The sequence below is a fragment of the Capronia epimyces genome (genome assembly GCF_000585565.1).
Source record: "Capronia epimyces CBS 606.96 chromosome Unknown aczIQ-supercont1.1, whole genome shotgun sequence".
Classification (NCBI taxonomy): domain Eukaryota; kingdom Fungi; phylum Ascomycota; class Eurotiomycetes; order Chaetothyriales; family Herpotrichiellaceae; genus Capronia; species Capronia epimyces.
In genome coordinates this window covers 3,904,934-3,932,565 of record NW_006912904.1, presented here as the reverse complement: position 1 = coordinate 3,932,565, position 27,632 = coordinate 3,904,934, and the positions used below count along the sequence as shown (strand labels likewise).

General features: G+C 52.9%; 10 protein-coding genes across 10 annotated transcripts; 4 read left to right on the top strand and 6 right to left on the bottom strand.

Moving 5' to 3' along the window:
* Positions 1 to 318: 318 nt before the first annotated feature.
* A1O3_01415 (uncharacterized protein) lies at positions 319 to 4,984 on the top strand (the record flags this gene model as incomplete). The annotated part of the gene is made up of 3 exons (XM_007731561.1): positions 319 to 1,267; positions 1,317 to 1,338; positions 1,390 to 4,984. 3 exons carry the CDS (start codon positions 319 to 321, stop codon positions 4,982 to 4,984), a joined length of 4,566 nt encoding a protein of 1,521 aa, XP_007729751.1.
* A 1,619-nt stretch (positions 4,985 to 6,603) lies between these two features.
* Positions 6,604 to 6,825, bottom strand: A1O3_01414 (uncharacterized protein; the record flags this gene model as incomplete). Its single annotated transcript, XM_007731560.1, has 1 exon — positions 6,604 to 6,825. One exon carries the CDS (start codon positions 6,823 to 6,825, stop codon positions 6,604 to 6,606), a length of 222 nt encoding a protein of 73 aa, XP_007729750.1.
* A 1,714-nt stretch (positions 6,826 to 8,539) lies between these two features.
* Positions 8,540 to 10,189, top strand: A1O3_01413 (uncharacterized protein; the record flags this gene model as incomplete). Its single annotated transcript, XM_007731559.1, has 1 exon — positions 8,540 to 10,189. One exon carries the CDS (start codon positions 8,540 to 8,542, stop codon positions 10,187 to 10,189), a length of 1,650 nt encoding a protein of 549 aa, XP_007729749.1.
* A 739-nt stretch (positions 10,190 to 10,928) lies between these two features.
* On the bottom strand, positions 10,929 to 12,632 carry A1O3_01412 (glucose-6-phosphate isomerase; the record flags this gene model as incomplete). The annotated part of the gene is made up of 2 exons (XM_007731558.1): positions 10,929 to 12,087; positions 12,133 to 12,632. 2 exons carry the CDS (start codon positions 12,630 to 12,632, stop codon positions 10,929 to 10,931), a joined length of 1,659 nt encoding a protein of 552 aa, XP_007729748.1.
* An 837-nt stretch (positions 12,633 to 13,469) lies between these two features.
* Positions 13,470 to 14,323, bottom strand: A1O3_01411 (uncharacterized protein; the record flags this gene model as incomplete). Its single annotated transcript, XM_007731557.1, has 2 exons — positions 13,470 to 14,041; positions 14,098 to 14,323. The coding sequence occupies 2 exons, from the start codon at positions 14,321 to 14,323 to the stop codon at positions 13,470 to 13,472; spliced, it is 798 nt and encodes a 265-aa protein (XP_007729747.1).
* A 1,293-nt stretch (positions 14,324 to 15,616) lies between these two features.
* A1O3_01410 (uncharacterized protein) lies at positions 15,617 to 17,449 on the top strand (the record flags this gene model as incomplete). Its single annotated transcript, XM_007731556.1, has 1 exon — positions 15,617 to 17,449. One exon carries the CDS (start codon positions 15,617 to 15,619, stop codon positions 17,447 to 17,449), a length of 1,833 nt encoding a protein of 610 aa, XP_007729746.1.
* A 1,553-nt stretch (positions 17,450 to 19,002) lies between these two features.
* Positions 19,003 to 20,999, bottom strand: A1O3_01409 (CMGC/SRPK protein kinase; the record flags this gene model as incomplete). The annotated part of the gene is made up of 3 exons (XM_007731555.1): positions 19,003 to 19,440; positions 19,499 to 20,645; positions 20,815 to 20,999. 3 exons carry the CDS (start codon positions 20,997 to 20,999, stop codon positions 19,003 to 19,005), a joined length of 1,770 nt encoding a protein of 589 aa, XP_007729745.1.
* Positions 21,000 to 22,451: 1,452 nt separating this feature from the next.
* On the top strand, positions 22,452 to 23,486 carry A1O3_01408 (uncharacterized protein; the record flags this gene model as incomplete). Its single annotated transcript, XM_007731554.1, has 1 exon — positions 22,452 to 23,486. One exon carries the CDS (start codon positions 22,452 to 22,454, stop codon positions 23,484 to 23,486), a length of 1,035 nt encoding a protein of 344 aa, XP_007729744.1.
* Positions 23,487 to 24,140: 654 nt separating this feature from the next.
* On the bottom strand, positions 24,141 to 24,916 carry A1O3_01407 (uncharacterized protein; the record flags this gene model as incomplete). Its single annotated transcript, XM_007731553.1, has 2 exons — positions 24,141 to 24,835; positions 24,904 to 24,916. The coding sequence occupies 2 exons, from the start codon at positions 24,914 to 24,916 to the stop codon at positions 24,141 to 24,143; spliced, it is 708 nt and encodes a 235-aa protein (XP_007729743.1).
* An 807-nt stretch (positions 24,917 to 25,723) lies between these two features.
* Positions 25,724 to 26,839, bottom strand: A1O3_01406 (uncharacterized protein; the record flags this gene model as incomplete). Its single annotated transcript, XM_007731552.1, has 1 exon — positions 25,724 to 26,839. The coding sequence occupies one exon, from the start codon at positions 26,837 to 26,839 to the stop codon at positions 25,724 to 25,726; it is 1,116 nt and encodes a 371-aa protein (XP_007729742.1).
* Between the last annotated feature and the right edge of the window lie 793 nt (positions 26,840 to 27,632).

The window sequence follows — 27,632 nt, the reverse complement described above, 5'->3', positions numbered from 1 at the left end:
CTTCTTCTGCTCCCTCTCCCGCCTCGTCACTACATATCTCGTTCGTCTCTTGTCTGATCCTTGATCCTTGATCCTTCAGCTCCTCGGCCCCGTACGCTGATTGATCTTCTCTCCCACCTAAATGAGGCGAGGCAATTCCTGTTATCAAGTCGACAATTGGACGGCTCCCCTTCGTTGACCAGCCTGTTCCTCTGCTTCCTCCAGCCTCGCTTGAGTCCCTCCAAATGCTCACTTCAGCTAATTACATGAGCCTGGTTTCGTCTCCACACGCTCTTTCTGCCGCCTAAACCGGGTACCTGCATCTCCATCTATCTCCCAATGTTGCCATCGTCGCCCTCGAGTCCGTCATCCTTCACCGAATCTCATTCTCCTCTCCGGCGAGCGCCAACCAACACCTCCGATAACGACCTTGAGGAGACCGCTTCTTTGACCGCTGTGTATTCGGCCGCTTCCTCCGTAACCTCAACCAGACCTCATCTTCCCACCGGTCGCACTCCGTCGACTCATTCATTGTTGGCCGCTCACAAGAACCCTGATGTTCGCAAAGCTGCCCATGCTGAGACCACCAGGGCTTCTGCCGATCGTTTTGCTATAAGTATGCCACCTCCCATCACCAAATCCAGCAAGGATCGAAGGCTATCCAATTCCTTCTCTTCCTTCTCTTCGGCCCGGTCTTTCCGGAGATCTGAGGATGGCCCTAGGAGCCCCCCTGCTTCAGTTAAGAGCTTTGAAGGAGAAAAGCTCCCGTTCGGTGCCTCGCCGCCGGCTCAGACCCCAACCACTGCTCATGATCCCACCGTGGTTACAACTGCATCCACTCCACTTACCTCCGGTTTGCATTTGCTTTCGCCTCCCGCCTATTCCCCAAACATTCCTAACCAGACGAATTTAGTGTCAGCTCTTTCTTCCCAGGGCAGTTCTCAGTCGTCCGCTCAGTCGTCCGCCCCGCAGAGCGAACCCTCGCTTCCCGCTGGCCAATCCTTAGTGACCCCAGTTCAACCCGATGGGACCGAGACCGCCTTGCCCACAAGAGCTCCTCGAGCCACTCAGCCTCGTTCGACTTCTTCCAATCGCCGTCTGAGTACCACAGGATCAGCCAGGAATGAAAGTGTAGGGGCCGAACACAAAGCGCCTTTTGGCCGCATTGGAGTTTGTGCTCTAGATGTCAAGGCAAGGAGTCGACCAAGCCGACAAATTTTAACGCGGCTGCAGGGAGATGGCGAGTTTGACGTTATCGTGTTTGGGGACAAGGCAATTCTTGACGAGGGTGCGTATCCATCATTTCTCTCCTCTCATCCAGTTACTAAATGTGATAGACGTCGAGAACTGGCCGATATGGTGAGTGACTTCTTACAAACCCTTGCAGCAGTGCATTATTGACGTAAAAAGCGATTATCTGATATCCTTCTTCTCGGACGGCTTCCCACTGGACAAGGCTATTGCGTACACCAAATTGCGCAAGCCGTTCGTGGTGAATGATCTCCCCATGCAAAAGGTCCTCTGGGACAGGCGGCTCTGTCTAAAGATCTTGGACCAAATGCATATTCCAACCCCCAAGCGCATTGAAGTTAACCGAGATGGTGGTCCAAGATTGGAAACCGCCGAGCTCGCGCAGCACGTCAAGGCGAAGACGGGTGTGGTTCTGGAGGGACCGGAAGACGGTACCGGTGGAGGCGCCTCTATAACACAAAAAGTTGAACTCATTGATGATGGAGACACTTTGGTCGTGGACGGCAGACACTTCAAGAAGCCCTTTGTCGAAAAGCCTGTTGACGGGGAGGATCACAATGTTGTCATATACTTTCCCAAAACACAGGACGGCGGCGCTCGACGATTGTTTCGAAAGATTGGAAACAAATCCTCGGAATACGATCCGAGCCTGATTGTGCCCAGGTCAATTACCGAAGAAAATAGCAGTTACATCTACGAACAATTTCTGAAGACGGAGAACTCGGAGGACGTCAAAGCATATACGGTTGGTTCCAATTACTGTCATGCCGAGACGAGAAAGTCCCCAGTTGTCGATGGTTTGGTCCGCCGAAACACCCACGGAAAAGAACTCAGATACGTCACTAAACTCAGCGAGACAGAAAGAGAAATGGCTTCCAAAGTCTCACAAGCCTTTGGCCAGCGCATTTGCGGTTTCGATATGTTGCGGACCGGCACTGCAAGCTACGTCATTGACGTGAATGGCTGGAGTTTTGTAAAGGACAACGAGGACTACTACAACGACTGCGCAAGAATTTTGAGGGGCATGTTCCTGGCCGATAAGTTCAAGAAGGAGAATCCCGTCTCAGACGAGCAGCCGTCTGACATGGCAGGCGACGGCCCTCACCACCGTCGGCACGGAACCAATCACCCGCACCGGTCGGCTCTCAAGACAATTCTTAAGTCGCCTAGCATGACAAAGTTATCCCAGCACATGCCATATCCTTCAAGACATCATGCCTCGAGTATTTCAACATCTACGAAGACATCAGCAATGACGACTCCAATAAGCTCTCCTCCCAGTATAGAGAAGGCCGTGAATGCTATTATCCCTCCAGCTACTATCGACAATGCAGATATTCTTCCTCCACCGAAGCTTGGAACCTCGGCTCCAGCCAAAATACCGGCAGAACATGGAGCCCCCGTCAAATTGGCCGAGCCTCCAGCGCCACTGCCAGCTTCGAAACATTCGTGGAAGTTGAAAGGAGTGGTTACAGTTATCAGACATGCCGACAGAACTCCAAAGCAGAAAATCAAGTTCACCGCCCATTCACAAGTGTTTGCCGATCTCCTGAAAGGGCATCACGAAGAGGTGCTTCTCAAGGGCGAGGCAGCGCTAGCCAGCGTTGAGGCGGCGGTCAAAATTGCCCAGAAGGAAGGTCTCGAAGATCCCGACAAGTTGCGAAATCTGCAAATTGCGCTTGCCAAGAAAGGTAAACAGCCGGGGACCAAGGTTCAGATCAAACCGATGTTCCGAAAGAAGAAGCTTGAAGAGGTGAGGGGGACGTCAACTGAGGCGTTGAGGACTACCAGTCCTGACGGGTTGGCAGCATCAGAAGCTAAGCACCCGCAATTGTCGGAATCTCCCTCCACTGAGCGATCAGGGTCCTTCTCGGACTCCAAGAATATCGGTCGACTGCAGACACGGAGCGACTCGATCTCTGGCACCACATTTTCTCGGTTCTCGGCCGCAGAAAATGACTTGGTTCTTGACAAGCTACAACTCGTCATGAAGTGGGGAGGGGAGCCCACCCACTCTGCTCGGTATCAGTCACAAGACTTGGGCACCAACATGCGAGATGACTTCAAACTCCTCAATCGGGAGTTACTCGACGATGTGCGGATCTTTACGAGTTCCGAGAATAGAGTCAAGACCAGCGCACAGATCTGGGCGGCTGCCTTCCTAGATCGCCAGGATCTTCCAGAAGATTTCATCACGGTCAGGAAAGACCTTTTAGACGATTCCAACGCTGCCAAGGACGTGATGGACAAGGTCAAGAAGAAGCTTAAGCACCTCCTTCGAGAGGGGAGTGTCCCGGAGGAATTCGCCTGGCCCAAAGACGTACCAGAGCCGTACGTCGTGATGCAAACTGTTATCGAACTACTGAGATTCCATCGGCGGGTGATGCGTCACAATTTCAAGAAGCTTGCAACAGGCGCCACCGCGTCTCTTGCCGCTCTGAATGGCTCTGCAGAAGGTAAAGACAACAGCAACCAGCCTAAGGAGTATATCAGCGTCGCTTCCATCCAATCGAGGTGGTGCACGGGGGAGGATTCTGAGCTGTTCAAAGAGCGCTGGGAGAAGCTGTTTTCCGAGTTCTGCGACACTGAAAAGGCTGATCCCAGCAAGATCTCGGAGTTGTATGACACTATGAAATACGATGCCCTTCACAACAAACAATTCCTCGAATGGGTCTTCACTCCTAGCCAATCAATACTCGAGGAAATGGCAAAAGAGGAGAATGTTCTTTTGACGAATACTTCACCTGAGCCAGAGCGGACCGATGAGATTCCCAATTCGGCTAGCAGTGGTCGCCAGGAAAGCATGGTTTCATCCTCTGCCAGCCTTCATGAACGGCATACCTTTGCGCAGAAGATTGGGCTTAGACGACAATCCATTCTGAAGCAGCCTCTTCCCACACCCCCTCTGATGTCGTGGGAACAGGGTGCCTCATACTTCAAACTATTTACTGGCTCCGGAGACAGTCGGTCTATGTTAGATCAAAGGCTTAGCCGTCTGAGAGAACTGTATCGGTACAGCAAGATTCTGTTCGACTACATCGGGCCGCAGGAATATGGAATCAGTAACGACGAAAAACTGGAGATTGGTCTCCTGACCTCCCTTCCCCTACTCCGAGAAATCGTCTCTGATCTCGAAGAACTACAGGCCTCGGGCGACGCGAAGTTCTTTGTCTATTTCACGAAGGAATCTCACATTTATACGTTGCTGAACTGCATTATGGAGGGCGGGATCCACACGAAGATCAAGCGTTCGACCATCCCCGAACTTGACTACTTGTCACAAATCTGCTTTGAACTATACGAAGCAAAAGATGCTGAAACCGATGAATCCACATACTCGATCCGCATCTCCATCTCTCCTGGCTGTCACACCATCGACCCTCTCGACGTATCCCTTGACTCTAAGCACGCCATTGGAACCGCACCGCGACGGTCGTTGACGAATCATCAGGATTGGAAAGAGGTCATTTCGACGTTGAAGGCCAAGTTCAACACGGTGCAGCTGCCCAAGTCGTTCCTGGCCGTTAATGTGAGCTACAAGCATGAGCAGGAAGCGCAGAGAAGGGCGAGCTTAATGCAGAGTGAAGCGGCGCAGGAAGCGGATGGTAAGCCTGATGACACAGACGCGGCCGATATGATGGAAGGACAGGGAACCGATGACTTTAACGGTGCGGCTGATGAAGCAGTACCAGTTGAGCTGGCTTCCTCCGAAACAATAACAGACGCGGAGACGTCTGCCAGCCCTCTTCTTTGAAAGGGACCCCGTGGCTTTGAAAGCGCCGGAGTTACTGAACTCGAAGCCTAGGAGCCATGGTAGACGAGGAGACTTGGGTGCGGAGAGAGAAATGCATTAGGGGCCATGTGATATGGGCGCCGTGCCGGCACGGGTGGGTTTGATGATGCATTCCTCCGTGTCTTTGTTAGATCTTATTTTTGCTTGGGGGACACGTCCGGACAGTCATGATAGACTGGCGGTAGAGGTTTTATGTATCATGTATCATGTATCATGTATCATGTATCAGGACCTAGAAGGGGCAAGATATATATATCTGTAGCTCTTAACAGCTCGTTAACACGGTGGGTGCTAAGGGTCAATGTGTTGTATACATACAGAGCCTCGTACGCCCTAAATACATTCTACGTAGTACTGTTTACGTAGTATTGTATCTTAATTGGTGCGGGTGCAGGAAAACATGCAAAGTCCTGCCTAGTCTGGCTTGAAGGAAGTCCTGAAATATATCCGTCATGTATAGTATATCTTGAGTATGGATTGGCTGAAAAGGAAAAGGATGATGGATAAGTCGCTGTCTCAAGTGCTCGTGGATATGGATAGGGTTTATGTGAAGTCTCGATCATTCCTGAAATATATGTATCCCATCTGGAAGTCTTATGTACCGCTAAAGTCAAAATAGCCGAGTAAAACTGTGGTCCTTTGATGATATGTTGTTCTTGTCTAGATCTGAAGATCCAGCGAATGCTTCTCTATTCTATCCCTGAGAGGCTGTATTCTTGAAATGTTCCGTCTCCTTCTCCAAGGCTCTATCTCTTTTATGATATCTGCCTGATCGGTGCCTGCGGGGGCGCCCCTTATCTATACTCTCCCTGGTCTATGTCGAGTTCGGCGTTGCGAGCGTGGTATAATCTCTTGTCCAGCTCTTGGCCTGAACTTATAGTTCTCTGGTGAATGGCTCGTCAAAACGGCGTTGTTGGATCTTGGACATGCGTAGAGGCGTCGAGGGCCGTAAGCATACATTAGTTGATTCAGGTTTGAGTGTCGAAAAACCATAGACTGGATGGTTATTTTGGATGCCCCTCCGTCAAATGGGTCGTCGGCTCGTGAAAACTCGTGGTAGATCCGTACACAGTGCTAGCACCGCTTTGCACTCAATCGTGGCAGTCGGGGAACACTACCGTTGGCTGATGGCACATGGACGCCATGTCTGTCTGGAGGATATTTTGCAATCGACAGGGTACATCCAGAACGGGATGGGCGTGAGTAGGAATGAGCGTGAGGTCTGAGATTTGAAGTGCATCTATTCGGATCGTTTAGAGGAGCGCTCTAGCGTCGTAGCACACAATGCGAGTGGCTGTGTATGATGTGCCATGCGGAAGTGAAAAGCGGGTCTGGGGGAACGCTGATCAAGGAATGTCTGAATCTTGCCAGAAATTGTCTAGGTTGGTCGTGAGAATTTGGGTAGGAGGCCGTGTACTTCACGGTTTGTCTTGGGTGCAGGCGATTCCTGCCTTGGGCAAGCTACTCGTGGATGGGGTTGTTCGGTTTGTGAGGTCTTGTAGGTTCCATGGGAGGAGGAGGAGGAGGAGGAGGGGGAGGAGGCGAAGGAGGAGATGGAGGCTATCGTCTGCTCCTCCTACCTAGTTCGCCTTGAGCCTGCTGAATCCCTCTTTGATCTCTTTCAGTTCCAGCAGCCTTCCCTTCTCGATTTCTTGTACCATTCTCAAATTCTCCTGCTTCAGTTCCTTGAAATCTTCGTCCAGCTTGTTATGCCATGGGTACAGGACGAAAACCTGGAAGGCGAGCGCAGAGGTCGCGATCATGAAGTTTGTGATGGAGAAGCGGCGAGCGATCATAGGCATGTTGGCGGTGGAGGTGGGCAATTAGTCTCGAAGTGAGATAAGTAGAGTAGGAAAATAGTTCTCGAGGACACACGACAATATATCGCAACGTTTTGGTGGAAAGAGTACCAGCAGAGCAGACTGAATCTAAATGGTAAGCATGGAAAAAAAGTGAAAGCGAGCGAAAAAGAGTTCAATCTGACGGCACATGTCTGCGCTTATGAGGGAACTCGCCGTCGACCCGATACCGGGCAACGCAGTGGCGTTTGTGACACTGTTCTGATGACTCTGTGGCACGAGTGGAGGATCTTCAATCATTTCTTCTTCGACTGATTGGTGGCGGGATGCAGAGCCACAATGTCGCTTAGAGTGAGGAGAGGATTTGGGCCCCTTGGGAACCACTTGCGAGGTCACAGCGCCTGCAAGCAGCCAAAGACGATCGGCCACAGCCGGAAGAGCGGCGATTAGCTCGCGAAGTGGTCGGGCTGGATCGTCCAGGCGGGTCCAGTATAAAGGTCTAGATCGCAGATAGACGGTCGGCTTGCATCTGGCTTGTTGTTATAGACATTTTAAAGAACGCATACTCCGTGCTCCCGTGGTCTCTCTTGTGTGTGTGGGTGCGTGGTGAAGGCAGCATTGGTGACCTGGCGCAGGAAGCAGTCGAGGTCTGCGGCTGCAAACGAGGGCGGCCAGGCCCACGTGATTTGGGCCTGGTGACGTCAAGGGCGGTGCTCCGGAGCAACGTTTATCCACCGCCAGCCAGGCATCACCTGACACCTGATGCTGACCCTTCACCGCGCCTCTAAGGTTGGACTTGATGGTACTGGTTGGTACGAGTACTGATGCTGGACGACTGGTAAACACCTCGATTGCACTCCACCGGCCCAGCTGCTTTCTCTGTCAAAGTTATAAGCGACCCTCCCAAGTCTCAAGTCTCGGTTTCGAACTCCATTGCCAAGGCCATCACCATCGACGTGATATGCCTCAACTCGACCCCTCTCCTCTCACCTCTCGATCGTGTGCCGAGGACAACGATGGGATGCTCGTTTCCGTCTCCTGGACTTCGCATATGCTGCCCAGAACCCCGCTGGGGGCCGCCACGGCGCCTGAGATACTCGACACCGAATCTTATGTGGACAAGTGAGCTGGCGGGTTCCTGGCATCCCCTGCTGTCCCACAACTCGGCCTCCCTGCTCCCTGCCAAGCGAGATCCTCACCTGGGACGTTTCAGGATTCCATCTTCTGAGACCACAGTCTATCAGTAGTACAGCTTCACTAAAAATACCAAGAAACAAGACTCTCCTTTTGGGGTAGTGTGTGCACATCTGCGTGCGTGTCGAGAAGCATGTCTAGGCAGTTTCAACCTTGCATCGGGCGTCTAACGACAGGTCGATCTCCCTGTTCGAAACGACGCCAGTCTGGTCACTCATGTCACAGAAATCAAGTCATACCTGCGTGTACTGTAGGTTGTCCAGCCTGGCAATAATGATGCGATGCTGCGACTCCTGAGGCAAGACTCAATAGTTAATCTGGCATTCTTGTACCCTCTTCAGTTTTTCCCCTTCTTGGATGTGCGCTGGTCGACTCATCCCAGAAGGACAACACATTTGTTAGCTGGATCCTCTCAGCTTTGGGGCTGGCCCTCTCTGCGTCTCTTCGATCCACGTTTTTGTTGTTGTCCTTCTTGGGCGGTGAGAGCTGAAAATCATAGTTTTATCCCAATATCTCTATCACAATGCCAGCCAGCAAGCTTATCCGCCACTTCGACAGGTCCAAAATCGCTCCTGTTAAGGGAGGCTCGAACTTGTCCACAAGATCGAGATTCATCAGGCGGCAGGACACAGAAGGGTCTCCTCCCCCGCCGTCGTCATCGCCAGCACAGGACCCGAAGCTGCCTTCAGGATTGGATGACTTGTCGTCTGATGAAGATGACTCCGAGGGAGAAGATGACCTCTCTGACGACGAGGAAGACTCTGATGATTTCAATCCATTCGATCCTGGCGCTGCCACACGGTCAGGCAGCTCGACCATCTCTCAGACTACGTCGATGGTGGACAACCCATTCATTCCCAAGTCGACGGTCACTGGATCCGCCACTCCAATTTCTCAAGGCCAGAGTGCTCACACGCATCCTGCCACCTCGACCCTGGCAACGTCAACCACTTCGCTCGACAGTGTGCCTGGAGTTGCCACCAATGCAGCGTCGACAAGTGCAGACAGCTCCAGTTCTTCGGTCGAGAGCTCAAAATCACCGCATATGCTCACAGCTGTTGTGATAGCGTCAGTACTGGCGGCTATCTCTGTTCTGGCCATTGCCTATCTCCTTTTCCGGTTCTGCACGCCCCTCAAGGCCAGATTAGCAAAGCATCGAGGACGGAGAGGACAGAGCCTATCCTCCCAAGAAGAGAACGGGACAGCTCCAAGGCGATTGCTGCTGGGAATGTCACAGGCGAACAACCTGAGTGGAGCGGAGACACTTCGACACACACTCAACGCTCCTCCAAGTGCCATTGCCACTCCTGCACCGGCTTATACCAGGCACGCACCTGTCTCATCGACTCGAATGTTTCCCGCAGTGCCGCTCCAGAACGGCGGGCTAGAAAAAGATCCGGAAAACCCTTTCACCGATCAAGTGCCCCCATCCCGGAGTAGCAGTGTTAGTAGCCGTCGTCTTCGCATACGCAGCTTTGGAGATGATGGTCTTCGCGATGGTCTCAACCACGATATCGACAATCGACCACCTACATACAGGCGCGACGACCACGACCACCACCCTTACGCCTCTGACTTCAACGTCGATGACTACGCCGCGTCTCGGATGTCTGCTAGTACGAGATCGCATCCAGGCGGCCTGACTAACAACCCTCCCACCATTCTCGGCCAGAACGGCGCTGCCCAACCGCATCAGACAACGACAAGGACAACGACGTCCGGGATTCCGCCTCGACCAGTCATCCCCGTCCCTGCTCACCTGAACACCTTGAACACCTTGGACATGAGCCAGTGGACGCCGCCGTCACCATCATATTTTCCTAACCTCTCGCCCGCGAGTTCCCTCATCGAATCCCCCCGAAGCCAATATCAACCTCGCATCCGCAAGTCCATCAGCCCGTCCGACAGCGTCTCGAACGCACCCTTCTCGCCGCGCGCACAGTTCCCCATGGACCTCGCGCCACCGGTCCTGCCGGCCGGCATGAACTCCCGATGGAGTCAAAACTCGTCCAGTGTCAATGGACCAGTGCTCGACTCACGGAGTGCCGTCGGCAGCGATGGTCTCCGCATAACTACCACTGGCGGGAGAGCGTTGCCGCCTCATCTTCCGCTGCGCGTGAAAAGCTCAAGTTCTGCCTCTACAGTTCCGTCGTCGGCGTCTCGGGCGACCTAGTCAAGCGTGCCACGGATCCTGCCTCAATACTACGCTATCACTCTACTGCAGGCTGAGGATGGAGCTGATCTGGGGCGTACGTCAGTTCTACTGCATGCTGAGGATGGAGCTGATCTACGGCGCACGTCAGTTTCTGCCGTCAGCCTCAGCCTCGTCCTCTGTACCATCCATCTGCAGATTCCGGCCCACGTGCCGGCTCACGCTTTGGGCACTGCACACTCTTGACATCAGGAGCTCAGCTGTTCTTGGAAATCGCTGCGCAATTCCCGAGTTGCAGATCCAACCGACTTCGATGGTGTCTCCTAGACGTTTGGTGGCAGGCCTCCAATCCAACAAGGTTATCTAGATAGTTTGTGGAGGTTCCCCTGCTTCTGAATCACATCTGACGACTCACCTCTCTATCTCTGGATCACCGGGGCTTTGTCCGGCGCAACACCGTGGCGTGGGGTTCATCCCGCTTCGCAGCTCATATAACAGGAACTTAGAGGAATGTGATTTACTGTCGAGGTTCGAGCTTGAGTTCGGTGCTTTTGACTGTATCTTATCTCATGTGCACTCGTGAATGTGACGAGCGTGAAAACCATGTGGTCCTCAAGGAATACTATGTAGCAACATCATCTGCCAACGGCTAACTAAGGAAGGGATCTTTTGCAAGCACTCCACGCACGTAATCGCTCATTAGTGATGATGCTAAATTGTGCTTCGTTCCGGTCAATATCCTCTCGGGTGGGTTACGAGCTCATTTCAGATCATTCTTGGCCTTGAATGCAGCCAGCAAGCCCGCGGTGGAAGAGTCATGGTCTGCTCCAGCATTTTCCGTGTCAAGCTCATTCTGGATCTTCTTGGCCAACACCTTGCCCAGTTCGACACCCCATTGGTCGAAGCTATTGATATTCCAGATGGCGCCCTCGGTGAAAACTAGGTGTTCATAGTAAGCGATCAACGCACCAAGAGTGCCAGGAGTGATTTTATCGGCCAAGATGTTGGTCGTGGGTCGATTGCCGAGGAACGTCTTATGGGCGACAAGTTCTTCCGGCGCACCTTCGGCCTTGACCTGCTCGGGGGTCTTGCCAATCATGAGAGCTTCGGCTTGAGCCAGGAAGTTGGATGCCAGCATTCTTTGGTGCAAGCCTCCTTCCACAGGGTTGTGGGAGTTGGCAGCCAGAATGAAGTCGGCGGGGATGAGTTTGGTGCCCTGGTGCACAAGTTGGAAGAATGAATGCTGGGCATTGGTGGCAGGTTCACCGAAGAAGATGGAACCGGTGGTGTACTTGACATACTCGCCGGTTCGGGTGACTGCCTTGCCGTTGGATTCCATGGTCAATTGTTGTAGGTAGGCTGGGAAGCGGTGCAAGTATTGGTCGAATGGCGCGACGAGATGGGTTTGAGCACCGTAGAAGTCCGAGTACCACACACTAAGCAGACCGGCGATGACAGGAATGTTCTGTTCCAGAGGGGCGGTCTTGAAGTGCTGGTCCATCGCATGTGCTCCAGCAAGGAACTGCTGAAAGTTGTCGTAGCCAATATACAGGCAGACAGACAGGCCAATGGCGGACCACACCGAGTATCGGCCACCCACCCAGCTCTCGAAACCAAACATGTTCTTGGTGTCGATGCCAAACTTGGCGACCTCCTCCGCATTGGTGGAGAGAGCAACAAAATGCATCGCCACATCTGATTCCTTTGCAGACTTCAAGAACCATTTCTTGGCCGTGTTGGCGTTGGTGGTGGTCTCTGCCGTGGTGAAGGTCTTGGAGGCAATGAGGAACAGGGTGGTTTCCGGGTCAGACTCTCGAAGGGCTTCGGTAATATGTGTGCCGTCGATGTTGGAAACGAAGTGGAGCTTCAAGTTTCTATCACCGTATGGCTTCAAGGCTTCCGAGACCATCACCGGGCCGCTGCGGGATGTTAATGAATGTCAGATGGGCACAAGGTCAACTTACAGATCAGAGCCACCGATACCAATGTTGATGATAGTAGTCAACTTCTTGCCGGTGTATCCGGTCCAGGAGCCACTCCGAATTTGTTCAGAGAACTCCTTCATGTGTTCCAGGACGGAATTGGTTTCCTCGACCACGCTCTTGCCCTCGACAGCCATGGGTTGGTTGCTGACATTTCGCAGGGCAACATGATAAACCGCTCTCTTCTCGGTGAAGTTGATCTTCTCACCAGCAAACATCTGATCCCGCAATTCTTCCAGTTTGGCATCCTTGGCCAGAGCGACCAGGAGCTTCAGTGTCTCTTCGGTCAAAAAGTTCTTGGAGAAGTCGAACAAGATCTCGGAACCGTCGGCACTGTTCTTGAAGACTCTCTTGAACTTCTCGAACCGTTGAGGATCTTGGGCAAACAATTCCTTGAGGACTAGATTGCGGCCCACGGCGTTGTGGTGGTCAACTAGACCTTGCCATGCATTGAGGTCGGTGGCCTGCGCGAAGCCCGGCATTTTGGAGGAGGCTCAGAGGATGCACTTTCTGGACTGAAGAAAGATCTGTATAGTTTATCAGCAGGCTGGCCGGGAATACGCCTCACGAGAACGGTAGCGGGCGCAGGTATGAAGGAATGGTCAATGTGAATGTGGGCGAGGTTTCACCTCCGAGCGGGTGAAACGCGGGGAGTTGCGTTTGCAGTGGAAGAAGGTTTCCGGGGAGAGCTTCCAAGTTGGTTGAGAGGAACTCACGATCAAGACTGCTGGACACCTGGGGTACTACTGCTAGTATTATGTAGCTCCGACAGGCGTGTGTAGAGAGTAGGCAGAGAGGTTTGAGGTGGTGAAGCTGAAAAGTTTCAAGATGAAGGAGGGGCAGATTTTCGGTTTCAACTGCGGTTTGAGTCGGTTGACACAGCTACACAAGATGATGTAACAAGCCACGCCGCAAAGGGCATTTGGGCCAGCTGTGCAATTCACCCACCAGTCTGTCCCTGCCCCCACCACCCAGCACTTGTTTCTTTCATATTATTAGACCAATACTCCGTGCACAGCGGCCGGTCAGCATCGCATCCAGTGCGACTCGATGATTCAGCAATCCGCTAAAGTGATCAAGAAACCACTGTAAACCATGCTGCTAATCTAGGCGTGTCTCATCGTTCCGCCCTTTGCCGGTGAGAACTTGAATATGCCAGAATGTAGATCCTATCAAAGTGATGCTATGTAAGGAAAGATAGAGGCTAATTTTGGGTTTAGATCGAGGCGAGTGAGTACCTTCCTTCTCCTAGTACAATTTTAATGCAGCCAGGCCTAGGTCTTTCCCCCCTATTAGTATCTAACTGATCCGCCCTTTGGTCATATCAACAACGCAGCCACATAAATTGAACATGCCAGAGCAAATAAAGACGTTGATGCTTGACCTTGAAGACCAGAAGCAGCGCCCTTGTAGCTACTAATTGGAGGGCTGATACTAGAGGTTGGCTTGGTAGCATTGAGAGACGCCGGGTGCGTGGTGGGATGTACCGTGACATTCGTAACTGAAATTGTGGACGTGGTCGTGTTCAATGCCACCGTGGTGAAATTGCCATAAGTGGCAGTGGAACTCGTCATAGGAAGGCCTGTGGTGGCATCACTCAGGCCGCAAGCAGGCAAGGTAGCGCTGACAGTCACAGTGTTGGTCGTGGTCGAGGTGATGGTCGTCGTGAAAGTTGTGGAGTTAGAATCCGAAGTAGACGTCACAACGGAGACCGGAGGACCGGTGGTGGTCGATGCAGAGGTGGAAGAAGTAGTCGACACGACAGCAGCGGAGGTGCTACTGTAGTTGTCGTCGTCATCATCACCATCATCGCAGCCTGGACCACCAGTCGCATTGTTCGTTACACAGTGTGAACCAGTGGAAGAGCAGTTGAATTGCGCGGGACACGCATCTGCACAACAGTCAGTCCAAGCGATGGCAGAAGAGAAAGGGAGCCTCTGGACTTACATTGACTTTGACAGCAGGTCTCACCAGCTTTGGGATTGTAACAATCGTCAGAACCACATTGGACATAATCGGCGCCACAACTGGCACAGTCGCCGGCCTTGCCAGGCGAACAACTCAGTTTATGATAGAACGGGGCGAGCACGCCATGGTCTTGCCCTCTCTCGGCGGAGCATTGGACTGCGGTGGCCAGGAAGACCGCCACGAAAAGTGAGATAATCGAGCGCATGGTGATTCAAGCAACCCTAGACAAGATCAGAAATCAAGGAAAGAGGGGATTCAGCAAGAAGATAAGACAGAAACACAGATCCGGTGACTGCAGCTCGGTGGGGATGGATTGAGAAAACGAGGAGCGTCTAGAAGAGGGAGCGGCTATTAATATTGGTAGCAGGAGGTCTTTGTGCCGAAATTGGAAGAAGCAACAAAGGAGCATTGCAGATTGGACTGTGGGAGCCCGTTTCCATGGGCGTGAGGGTGACACGAGACAAAGAATCCGACGGGTCGAAGCCGTGGAAGCTGTGGAAGCCGTAGAAGCGATCAGTCTCCGTCAACCAGACTGCTGTAAACCACGAATAGTTCAAGGCGTTGTGAATACATCATCTGCTTCTATCTTGCACCCAAACTGACTGCACATTGAGGAGACGGCATTGAGCGAAAGGCATTGTGTACCAAGTTGCATGGTAGATGGTCGCAGAAACTCGGTCGTATGGAATGGACGGACAAAGCGAGGCCGCATTTCGATGTCGTGGTCAATGCATATCGCGGTTCAATCTCAGTGCAGCCATGCAGACATTTGCATGTAGAAACGCTATGAGCAGCTCGTCGAGTGAGGAATGGAGCAAGCAGTGACGAGCAGGTGGGAAAGGCAAGGAGATCAAGGGGAGATCGAAGTAGTACGTAGCATGTATACGGAGTACGAAGTACGGCGTATACCTTACTATGTGATGCCAAGGCCTGGGAGCGGGATCACGTGAGCATACAGCACCTGACATCACATGACTGCTATCCCTGTCTCAATCTCATGCCGAAAGTGATCTCACGAGGCTGTCGTTGAGTTGTTACATGTACTTCTTCAATAATAAACTAATAAGAAAACCTAATTTCGACTTCCCCTTCCGATGTGGATTCTGTGACGAGGAAAGGAAAGGAATCAAAACAAGATCGGCGCCAGTAAAACGATGATTCGCTTTCTACCCATAGGTGCCAGTGGCACAGCAGCAAACAGCAAACCTGTGTTCGCCCGCACGAGGTACGCAGCGTCGGGACATAGTTTCGCCTAGAAGATGCATACTGCAACATCTCATGGGTCTCCGGTAGGTGGCGAGGGATCCATCTTTGTCAGATTGCGGAGGGCTACCCTACTCATGGTGCGGATTTCAGCGCCCGACTCAACAAATTGCTTCCAAGTTCAACTTGAAGAGGTTACCGATCGATCAAAAAAGACATCAGGCGTTGACCGGAGCACGGAGCACGCTTCACAGTGAGTGGAAGGAGACCTCAGCCGCGGTGCGATGCTGTCTCGATGGCGTCGATTCACAACACGTCCCAGAGTAGCCCAGGGGCTCCGATAAAGAGGCTGCTGATGAGCAATCTCTGCTGGTTGATCTTTGTGCCTCTCCTCTTGTCGATCGGCCTCAGTATTGTCACGATACCCTATATAACACGATGCGTGGCAGCACTCTCTCCCGGGAGCATCGCAAGAGCCTTTGCAGCCAGTGCTAGACAAGCCCGAGGTCCAATCGTCTATGCAGCGGCAGGAACCTTTGTTGCGAACGCCTCAATCGCCGGCCTTGACCAGTTCCTTGGGATACCCTACGCAGTACCCCCCGTTGGCGACCTGCGGTTCAGCAACCCGCAGCCATTCCCGCCATCGGCTCTGGCGAATCCGTTCCTGGCCACCGCTTATGGCCCGGGTTGTTTGCAGGATCCAGCCTTTGCCTTGTACAACGGGCTGAGCGAAGATTGCCTGACTCTCAACATTGTCCGCCCTCAGCGAAGGCCATCGGAGGAGCCACTCCCGGTCTTGTTCTTCATTCACGGAGGTGGCAACCTGAACGGCCAGTCCATCTTCTACAACGGCACTGCCCTTGTGCAATATTCGGTTCAGATCGGGAGGCCGGTCATCTATGTCTCATGCAACTATCGCCTCGCCGGGTTCGGATTCCTCAATAGCCCTGCGTTCCAGGCCCAGGGCTTGTCCAATCTGGGGCTGAAGGACCAGTACCTCGCTCTGGAGTGGACTCATGAAAACATTGCGAGCTTCGGCGGAAACCCCAATCAGACCATTGTGTTTGGAGAATCCGCGGGCGCCTGGGACGCGCAAGCCCAGCTGCACCGTGCATATTCACTGAACCAGACGAACAGACTCTTCCAGGGCATGATCACCCAGTCAGGCAGCGCCGGTGGCCTAAGGCTTGGGCCACTGCCTGTGGAAGCCCCTTCTACCAGGGCGCCAGCATTCCAAGGTCTGCTCCATATGACAAACTGCACCCAGGCTTCTGACAGCGTTGCGTGTCTCCGAAACGTGGACGTGTCGGTTCTCTCGCCGCTGCTAGTGGAGGGCGATTTTGGCACCTCGTACACACTTGATAATGACTGGTTCAAGACCAACTCGACCGCTCTTATGGTTGACTATGAATTGGCACGCATCCCCATCATCCATGGCTGCAATCTGAACGAAGGTTCGATCTTCCTACCTGACCCGTTCAACCCGCCTGACAGCGGCGCTCTCGTGGAATATGTCACTCCGTTGCTGGACAACTCGACGTCTCTGGCCAAAGACCTTGTCCAAGTGTACGAGAAACTCACCTCCGAGGCTCTTGGGAAAGGCTACAACGGCGATCCTACAGCAAACCATACGTTCTGGACCGCGGTCGCTGTTTACGGCGACGTGTTCTTCCATCTCGGCGGCCGCGCCTTTCTCAAACAAGCCAGCGAACGTGTCCCAGCATGGGGCTACTCCTTCCGCCAACAACCTCCGTTGTCGCAGTTAAATCTGAGCTATGAGTATCCAGGGTCTAGTGAAGCATATGCCAAGCGGATCGGTGTCCACCACGGCGCTGAGCTGGCTTACGTGTTCGGTGAGGTATCCCATCTGGAGGGCGCGACTGCCGGGGACATGCAGGTTTCCACCACCATGATGAGCGCCTGGATCTCGTTTGCGTACACGCTCGATCCCAACGCCGAGGGCGTGCCGCATTGGCCGCGCTATAGCGAGATGGAGTCGGGAGTCAGGCTGGTTTTGGCTGAACAGGGCAATCAGAGCATTTCCGCTCAACCCGACACGCTGAGGCAAGAGGTGTACGAGGCATGGAATGCTGCAATGGTCCACCTGGGCAGGGAGCCATTGTACTGAGTGGCCGATTGATGCCGCGCGTGAGATGCTGTGGCGTCACGTCAGACCGAAGACGATTGTCATCGCTGATGGGGGCCAGAATGACTTGACGGCTCTGCGGTGGATCCATCCTCGCATTATCGATACTGTTATTCTTCAGACTTATGTCGGGGCCATGACCGACGGCGGGCGATCGTTGAAGAATCTGTGTAAGTCATGTTGGGGATTGCCGTGCAGCAAAATGGGCAGGGGCAGAGGCAGAGAAGCAGGAATTGGCCACGACAGCTGGGAAGATGCGATGGCGTGTCGTGCGCTGGCTATCCGTATCCGCTGGGCCGACAGTATTCCAGACATCTGAGACCAGCATCCAAGTTCTTTCCTGCTTCGCTCTTGTCGCTTCTCGGCCGTCGCATCTATATCAGACAATGACGATTCGGACTGGCCTACTATCTCTACGGACTATCTATCCATATGCGGTTGGTTGCCAGTGGATGTGTCTGTGCATACAGGACGGTTCAGCCTCGTTTGGCCCCTGACTCTGACCCTGACCCTGACCCTGACCCCGATCCCTGGATCCGAGCCGGAGGAAAGCCCAGCCTAGTACCTACTGTACGGAGCATCGAAGATAAGGTCTGATGGCCTTGTCTTGAAGTCTGTAGGTCTGATAGCATTGTCTTGGACTCTGGAGGTCTGATGCCATCGCCTTGGCTTGGACTCTGTACTCTATACTCTGTAATTACTTTACTTTGCCTTTTCTGCCGCACCCTGAACCTTTATTTAGGGCACACAACCACCACCACCACCACCACCAAAAATATCAAGGCCGACTCGAGTTCAACCGTCCAAAAAGGCAAAAAGCTAGCAAAAAGAGGAGCCCGCTCATACCTTCTGGTTGTTGATCGAGATGCATCCCTCTGACACCTGATCGAAGGCCCCTCCCGCCAACCCATAGCAATGGGACCTACTCGTTTGATGGAGGGATAACATGACTTGTACCAGCAGTTATGGTCATGCCATCTATGCAGCTTCAGTCTGCCAATTGCGGAAGGAATTTGCCCAGTGTAAATATATAAGCTTGAATTTATCTAAGACCAGGTATCTACCTAGGTAGGTACCTACCACCTATACTAGTATGTGTATGTACATAGATACACAATTCCGTTCTAGGTACTCCGTACTCAGGTATGTATGCAGTCAACGCCCGCGCCCCGTCTTGGTTTCTTGGAACAGCTGCTCTGCTCTGCTTTGGTCCTGGCTCAAAGCAGCAATGTTCGTATTGGTATTCAGATCAGATCAGACTAGACACATACCCTGCTTGAGGCCAAATGCAAAAAGTCTTTACATGCAGAAGTCAACGAAGCCGGAAATCAAAGTTTGTCCACCCGTCAAAGAAGATCGTCAATCGGCCATCAAGATAGCCCCTATCCTGTCCATCAAGGTCATTTATTCTGTACGCGACAATGTATTTGCCCTCTTCGTTACCAAAAACCCAAAAGGCAGCACAGCATGGCGAATCAAGGACATGGAAATCTCGGGATTTCCCTGGCCCTTCATGATATCTCCAGTCATAAAAATCACCGCTTCTTCACTTCTATTGCCCAACCTTCAATTCCCTCGCCTTTGCTCCCAACGGGGACATTCAGGTTGATGGTTTCCATGCCTTTTGTCCCCTTGAGGAATTCCGCATTCGACATCCCACCAGCGTTTGCACGCGCCTCGGGGGGCAACTCCAATAGGGGAAGCAGAAACTCGCTGATTCTCTTCGAATCCTCAACTGAGAAATGATATTTTTCCCGTAGGACGTCGGGGAGCGCCCAATGTCGCAGGCGATGGATATTTCGAAGCTCGCCTTTTCGGTTGAAAATCTCCTGCGACCATTTGCCTTGAAGACATAACGACTTCGGGAATGGACCCAGGAGCTCAATGATTTGTGCAATATGATCGTCATCTTTGCCGTATTTCGTCCCCGATTGTGGATCGAATAGGTAGTCACCCGTGATCAGTTCAAATACCTATGATCGCATTAGCCCATCATTGATGTCAGACCACAGTTTTGAACCGCGAACATACCATGCACGCCATACTCCAGACATCCGTGCTGGCGCCCCATTTTGCACCGAGGATGACCTCCGGCGACCGATACTGTCGAGTTTGGATGTCGTTCGTGAAGTGATGGCTCACCCAGCAGGCATTTCCAAGATCTGCTATCTTGACCGAAATTATGCCCTCCGCCGGTTCATCTTCGTGTTTCGCGGCTTTCAGCACTTTTTCCACCTCACTGCTCTTTTTGTTGTCGAGAGACACCCCGGCCAGATCCTTCTCGAGTGGGTCTGTTGTCCCTTCTCTCCCTTTATCGTTAGCCGGATGCTCCTCGCCCGGTTTACTTTCCTTCGATTTCAGCTTTAGCTGTTCGAGCATGGAGAGTCCTTCTGCCGGTTTGTTGACAGCAGACTCGTTCATGACTTGATTCAGACTACTTGGCTGGTGTGTATTCCCAATTTTATCCAGGCTTGTGAAGCTGGCATTGAGAGGACTTGGTAAGGGTTGACTGCCGGTGATCAATGTTCGTCTCCGCCTCCGACCGTTTCTATTATCGTCTTTGGATGATTCTTTTTCGTCCTTCACGAATGCCTTGACAATCTGTTCGACATCGCCAATCTCGATGAGCACGTTTTCGGGCTTCAGATCCGTGTGAATGATGCCGCATTCACGATGCAGGTAGTCCAGACCCAGAAGCACCTGCTTAGTGATTTGTTTCACCAAGGGCATGGGGATGCCTCGGTGGTTCCATCTTTTGATTAATCCCAACAGATTCTCGCCCAGCACTTCAAAAACCATACATACGTGGACACCGTTCGGACCTTTATGCTCGAAGGAATCGAGAAGACTGACGACGTAGCGCCGGCCAGGATGGTTCGGATTCGCTTGGTTGACCCGGTTTAGCAGTTTGATCTCATCTATGGCCGTCTCTGTGTAGTGCGCAGCCGATCTAACAACCTTGAGCGCAACGTGTTTGCCGGTGGTAGTGTCCCTTGACAACCACACTGTGGAAAAGTGACCCCATCCTAGCTTTCGCACAACAACATATCTGCCGTTATTGTATGTTTCGCCGATGTGTACAGGATGATATCCGCCCTTGCAATAATCTTCCGAATCTTCTTCGTCGGCGGTGGTTTCGGCGGGATCTTCTTCCGAGGATGAGGAGGATGACAAGGATCTATGAAGATGTGAGTTATTTGATGGCACTTTCCCGTGAGAAAGAGGAGAATTCAGCGTTCTGAGGGACGATGATCAGCCAGGAAGCTGAATCGAAACAGACAGCGACTGGCGATCCACGGAAATACAAGGTGGGCGGCGCGGCGCGACAAGGAGGGTTTGTGACTTACTCTGGCTCTGCTTGCGTGGGGCTCTCATGGAGGCTGGAAGACGCGTTCTCGGTTGTGATGATCGGTTTGAGGTTATCGCCTTTCCGCCGTTTCTTCTGACCGTTGCTGCTTGCGGCGAGGGCCGCAGTGGTCGCAACCTTCTTGGCCTGGCTGATGGCGGCTTTTTTCAAGTCGGTGCCATTCATCATAGCAAAGGCGGCGGCGTTTGCGGCCAACAATTTGTTGGGGTGGACAGTGACTGGTCCCTTTGCAGGGCCAGTTTCCGATCTGGCAGAAATTGTGAGGATTGTTTGATGTTGGAGTAGAGTGGAAGAGGGTTGACTTTGGGGCGGCAGTCAGACCGTAGCTCGCCTGGTCTAGTGCAGTCTGGGTCGGCAGCGTTTAGAGGCACAAGCTTGAATTGGTGGACCTGTTTGAGAACCGTGGGCGGTTTCGGATGTCGGACCACTGTCAACGCTACCGGCGGAAACAGCGTGAGCTGTTAATTAGGTGTTTTATTTCTTGGACTATTCTCTTGACTCCAATCCTGTCCCTCTTATCATCAGTCCGTTGCTCACGAAGCAGAACGAAGTGGTTGCGCCCCGGCAGCTGGCGGCAGTCGAGGGAGGAAAGAGTGGGATAGTGGGATACTAGATGTGCGCTGCGTGCTGCGAGATCAATGATGCGATTCGTTGCAGGAAACAGGGCACCCAACCACGGGCGGCGGCTATTAGATCGAGGGCATCGGGAGGATACGATCGGACGACATGGACTGGGAATAGAAGGTAGGTGTGCGGTCTCTGTACTGTGCCAACAGGCTGGTCGACTGCGAAGACTGGGGTAGAATGAGAGGAATGATGGACTGAAGAAAATGAAGCAAAGAGAGTTGGCAGTTGACGAAACGGCGATCGATGGTGATGGTGATATCAACTGTGGGTGCCAGTGACAGTGATTTCCCTGGAAAAGTGACCCAGTGATCAAACAACAGTACTAGGTGGCTTTTGGTGGCAGAATACAGAATACAGTGCACCGTAGTAGGTGATAGACCAGCGATTGATTGATTGATGGTGGGGGGAGCGTTTGCATGGTCTTTGCTTTTGCATCTGCAGAGAATGCGAGAGTCTCTGACGATGGGATTTGCATAAATACATGGCTGCTCAGGACGTCCCTACGTCTATCGATCTGTGTTACTCTGGCCTCTGTGTCTCTTACTCCTGTCAGCGATGATGGTAGTTGACAGGACTACAAGTTGGACCATCGCCATGCCAGCGACCCTTCTTCCCTCGACCTCTCGTTTCCAGTGATTCCGAGATCTTCGCTAACATGCGCAGTCTGTGCTTTTGAGCTTCTTTGGCTGGACGACGCCGCCTACGCAACTCGGAGTTCAACCTCGAAACGTCGCTTTCCCCATTTATTGAGTCTTGACCTCGAATCGAGAATTTGCAACCCGTTTCCCGACCCTGTCGAGCGTCAAAAAATCTCTTCTACATATGCTTTCGACCAGCTCCACACTTCTGTTCACTAGATGCCCGCAGTCATGAGCTCCGCACCCTCTTCTTCCCAGAACAACGCGCTTCGGTGACACGGCGCAACTGAAGAGAAAGAGATACGATACCATAGATCTCGGGGCCGTTTCTGACATCTAGAACCACTTCCAAATGGGCCTCTTCTTACCTGCAGACTCGCCCTTCGCCCCTCCCTCCTTTCTGTACCAGGTCATCTACCACCCACTAACGACATGGTTCACTTTTCTCCACCATGTCTTCCTCTTTCTTCGCGGGCGGCCGTACGTATCACCAAAAAATAGAGTTCCCATTCGCGTCGTATGTCTCTCGGACACCCATTCCAAGATCCCTCTTACCGCTATACCGAAAGGCGACCTCCTTATTCACGCGGGCGATCTCACCAACACAGGCACCTTGTCCTCTATACAACAATCTATAGATTGGTTGAAGACCCTCCAGAAGCCTTGGTCTGGTTCATCCGATGGGTTTCGGCACATTGTCGTCGTGGCAGGGAACCACGACAGTTATTTCGACGAGCGAAGCCGAAGTCTCCATGATCAAAGGAATACGCGTCGCACACTCGACTGGGGCAAGATTCACTACTTGCAACATTCGGCCATAACCCTCCCTTTCCCTGACGGCCGGGAACTGAAAGTCTACGGGGCACCGCAGATTCCCAAGTGCGGTGGCAAGGAGTTTGCCTTCCAATATGACAGGGGACAGGATGCCTGGAGCAAGACCATACCCGACGACGTTGACGTGCTGATCACGCACAACCCACCCAAGTGGCACCTTGACATCCCTCAGAATGGCGGCTTGGGCGACGAGTTCGAATTGCAGGAAGTCTGGCGTGTCAAACCCACATTGCATGCGTTTGGACACGTCCACTCCGGCTATGGCAAAGAAACAGTGTGGTGGGACGACAGTCAGAAGTCCTGGGAGAAACTTCTGTCTTACGCCTACAACAAACCCGCTGCGACTCCGGCCAGCCATCGTCTGCCACTTACCGAGCTTGTCGATCTCCAGCTGTGGGTGCTAGGAGTCCAATCGCTCATTGCGGATATCAGAGGCGTGCTTTGGACGAGGCTGTGGGGTGGTGCTCGACAAGGAGGTTACATGGTCAATGGGGCTTTGACTTATCAAACTACGAACAAGCTCTCGAACAAGCCTCAAATAGTCCACTTGTAGATTTATAGCGACCCCAGAGGCGATGACAGCAATCCAGTGCGAAAGGAGGCAAGAATGATGTTGGAAATTGGCCGTTTGACTTTTCCAGCAAGTCAATACTAGTGTCGAATACATAGATATGCATCTTTTGAATCTGCACGCAACGGTACCCATACCGAAACTCCGATTTTGTTCTATGCTATCGCCTTGGCTGCGTGGGAAAGTGGTACAACCTTGAGCTTGACATGAGGTTTCAAGCCTCCATCCACAAGCCCAGCTCCACTGGAAGTGATATCAAGTTGTTGCAACTTGGGAGAAGTACTGACGCAATCTCTCCATCGTGTTCAACATCACCCAAGCAAGACAGCAGCGCACATGGTAATGCAAGCCCGCAACACACGGCCTCCTCATGCGGAAAGACTGAATAGAGGAAGTTGTGGGAAAGAGATTTGCCGTACCACTTCCCACGCCAGGGCGGCTGACGATAGCCGACGTCGCAGCCAGCAGCCTGCAATCGTACTGGGAGTAAGCAGCAGGCTGTATCCAAGTCCAGAGGCCGTCCAAGTCATTCGAATCAATCGATCGCTGTGCCAGTTCATCATCATAACGTTACAAGCCTGTCGTCGTCGTACGCAACAAACATGCCTTCTCCTTACACTTCATGCCTCGACCATCTCATATCCCTTCTCTGAAGACGCTCTTTCTTGTACTCGTGGGACTCGAGCCACCGTCCCCACTGCCTTGGGTATCAAGACTTTGACTCCCTTTGGTATGTCCCCGACCACCATCCGCCTCGGGCCGGGGACTTACACTCCTTAGACTCGGTGCCTCGTTCTGGTCACCAAAGGGATCCAAGCCTTTCGCACTCGATGGGCGTCCTCGATTGTCCACTTCGGAGTAGCCTCGGTTGGCGCCGAGATAGTCGCCTCCGCTGCCACCGGCATACGGCTCATTATGCAAGCCTGGTGTCGGCGCAAGGCCCAGCTCTTGTTCTTCGTAGCCTGAGTACCCCGGCCCGGAGGCGTACGGATCCTCATTGCCCACTCTGACATCCCATGCATCGTCCTCAACACCTCGCCCCCTCCTTCTACCACTGAGACCGGCTTCTGCGCCCGCCTCCTCGTAGGCACCCCTGGCAGTGCGCTTGTTGGTGAGCCTGGAGAATAGATCGCGGAACCACTCGAGAGGCCCGGCATGGCGCGGGGCAGGGTAGTTCGAGGAGCCCTGGGTCTTGAGTAATGGAATGTATGTCTTCCAGGACTTCAGCGAGGGAGCTGGTAAGCCTTGTTTTCGCGCTTGGTACTGTGTGTAGCCGACCCAGCCGACGACGGCGAAGATGAGAAGGAGGAAGAGGAGGAAGAAGAAAAGGCCTGTATACAGAATAGCAGGTCAGTTCCGTGGTACTGGAAAGCGCCAATGTGGAGGACAATGTGCTTACCCCATCCATGCATGATGGCAGTAGTTGCTCCAGAAGATGAGGTTCTGCGCGATTCGATTAAACTCGATGTCGGCGGATTGACCGGAACGGAGGGACAATGTCGACCAAGTCAATATCGGTATTTGTCTTTGTCAGTGTGTTCAGCTGGCTGCCCGGTTGATCATTGCTGGCTTCGGGGCGTAAGATATCTGGCGGTTCCTCGAATATCTCCCAGAGCGACAGCGTCGTTTGGGTTTGGGAGACGGCGCACGGAAGAATGACCCGAGTAGTGGCACAGAAGCTAGTTTGCGCGACTGGGGGGACCAGAACGTACGAGAAGGCTGACTTGTCGACCAAGAGTACTGTGTCGTGCCCGACGAGCCCGACGTCAATTGCCAGTGTTGAAATGTCACGAAACGGAACGTCAGCGGGAAAGCAAGGGCTGGCACCAATCAAGAGGTAGAACGGAGTACAGTCAGCACACCTGCTTCCCGGGCGATGGTCACCTGACATCACGTGCAGTGCGCAGCCTCGCGCCAGAGGTCCGGGAGGGAAGAAAGGACTCTCGTTTTCGCATCATGTCTCTACTCCTGAGTCTCTGTACCCCTGAAGGACCTCCATGGTGTCTTCAATTGCCGGCACCTTAATGAAATTGCAATGGCTGTCATCAGGGCATGCCTATGCCCATGCCTATGCCCATGCCTCGCCAAGGGAGCGTCTCCTCAATTGCGCCGTGCATGACGCTCCCCGACTCATTCGTTATATAAGTCCCAGGTCCGCCGAGATCCAAGACCACTCTGGACTATATATAGTGTGCAGGATCATGGGCGGCTCTTTCAAGTCAACAAACCACCTCGACGACCCTTCTCGCATCTATGCCGGTCCCTGGGATTCGGGTAACCTCCACCCATCCGTTTTTCGCAATCGTGACGATCTTGCCATCAATACAAACCATCCGCCATCTTTCATCCTCTTCATCAAACTGGATTTTGAGACCATCAATCTCCTCATATATCACTTTAGGGTCTGACACATGGTCACCAGATGGGTAAACCTGCCCCAGGAGCCGTGTTATCTCGCTGGCGGGTTCGGGACCAATGGAAACAAGCCGTAAGGTTCCGTCGAGTGGCTTTGTGGCTGGAGAAATCTTGAAGTGCTCTTCGAGGTTGGAGACCATGGTTGCCAGTACATAGGACTGCTCCGACCAAGGTGGGCTTTTCCAATCCTCCCCTACTTTCCGCCATTGGACTTTGCCCCTGTAGTAATGAAGGTCAGTCAACAGCCGCGAAGCCGCCATTTTGAACCTCTCCAGCCCATGCTTGCGGTATTCGGCATTGTCACTCATCGCCACCAGGCTCGCGTGCAGTCCCCAGCTGAAGACTACAGCACCATACACTGTACTTTCCTTATCATCCGAGTCCGTCAAAACTTCGCGGTTTCGTCCCTCGTTGACGACGAGTCTTGCGCCAGGGCTGAACTGGACCTGGAAGGATGGCAGAGACCGTGGAGTTCCTTTCATCATAGATTCTAGGGGATCTCGAGCAACCCCCGAACTCCAGGCCAACGCGTTCCCAGTTCCCATGGGGATAAGAACCACAGTGGGCTTGAAAAAGATCGAGGGCGGCCGTGAGTCATCGTTTCTTCGATTCAAGATACTAGTGAGGGTGTCGACAATGTCAGTGATGCCACCATCGCCCGACAGAAGAATGATGGTTTGCTTCACTCCTTGCGTGGCATTGATGACAAATAGACTCCGGGTTAGATTGACGATCGTACGTTCGGAATTTGTCGTGTGAGTGCTGTATCTGAGATTGTGGCTGTCGAGGAGCGGTTTGAGGGTCTCATCGTAATAGTGTTGAGCCTTCTGGTGGCCGGACAAGATGGAGATGACAACGTGGATTTCCCGGTCGGGAAAAAGATGGGCAGGCAGTGGTTGATTCTCAATTGGCCCGCCCATGACTCGCATTCGCCAGGCGCGACTGGGGCCGAGAGGACTTTGGTTTGGTGTCTTTCCTCGAGGAGGTTCCCAGGCCGGCTCAATACCAGCAGTGTGTAGATGGCACGATCCGCTCGAGGACCTCCCGTATTAATGTATACCAGGGACACATGATCAAGATATATCCGGACCAGGCCCTGAGATATCTGGATATAATACACATAGCTCCTCTCCAGGACCCGGGATCAGACATGGATAGCCTGATGGGGAAGGTTGGCCGGGCACGCCATCGAACATCAGCGACTAACTCTCACCAACAGAAGAACATCAGGCACCTATCAGGTACATATTAATAGAGAGACTAGCTCGGCCCTCTTGAACGTCCTTTTTGTCTGTTCAGGTGGTCAACAGGCCCCTCGACCGGACATTGTCATGGAGAAGCCTTTGCCCACCCCCGGAGCCCCCGATAAACGATCGGCCAATGTCTGTCGGCGTTGGGCGAAATGGATTGCTCCTAGGCGACAGTTACTAGTGGGCGGCATGATTTTACGTGAACAGGTCGCAGCGGCTGTACACATAACAACCAGCCAGTGTCTAGCGCTGCCACCTTGTGGCCCTGGCACCAATTGGTGCTACTTGTCCCGTTTACTGAGAGCCTATCCCCTCCCAGAACGAACTTGATTGACCTCAAGGTTACCAGTTCAGGCAACTCGCCAGGGCCCATTGGTGTCTGCATTTTGGTCATGTCTTTTGCAAGCAGAGATCTCGCAGAGTCTGTACGTACACCAACAGGTACAGAGTATGTGTCTATAAC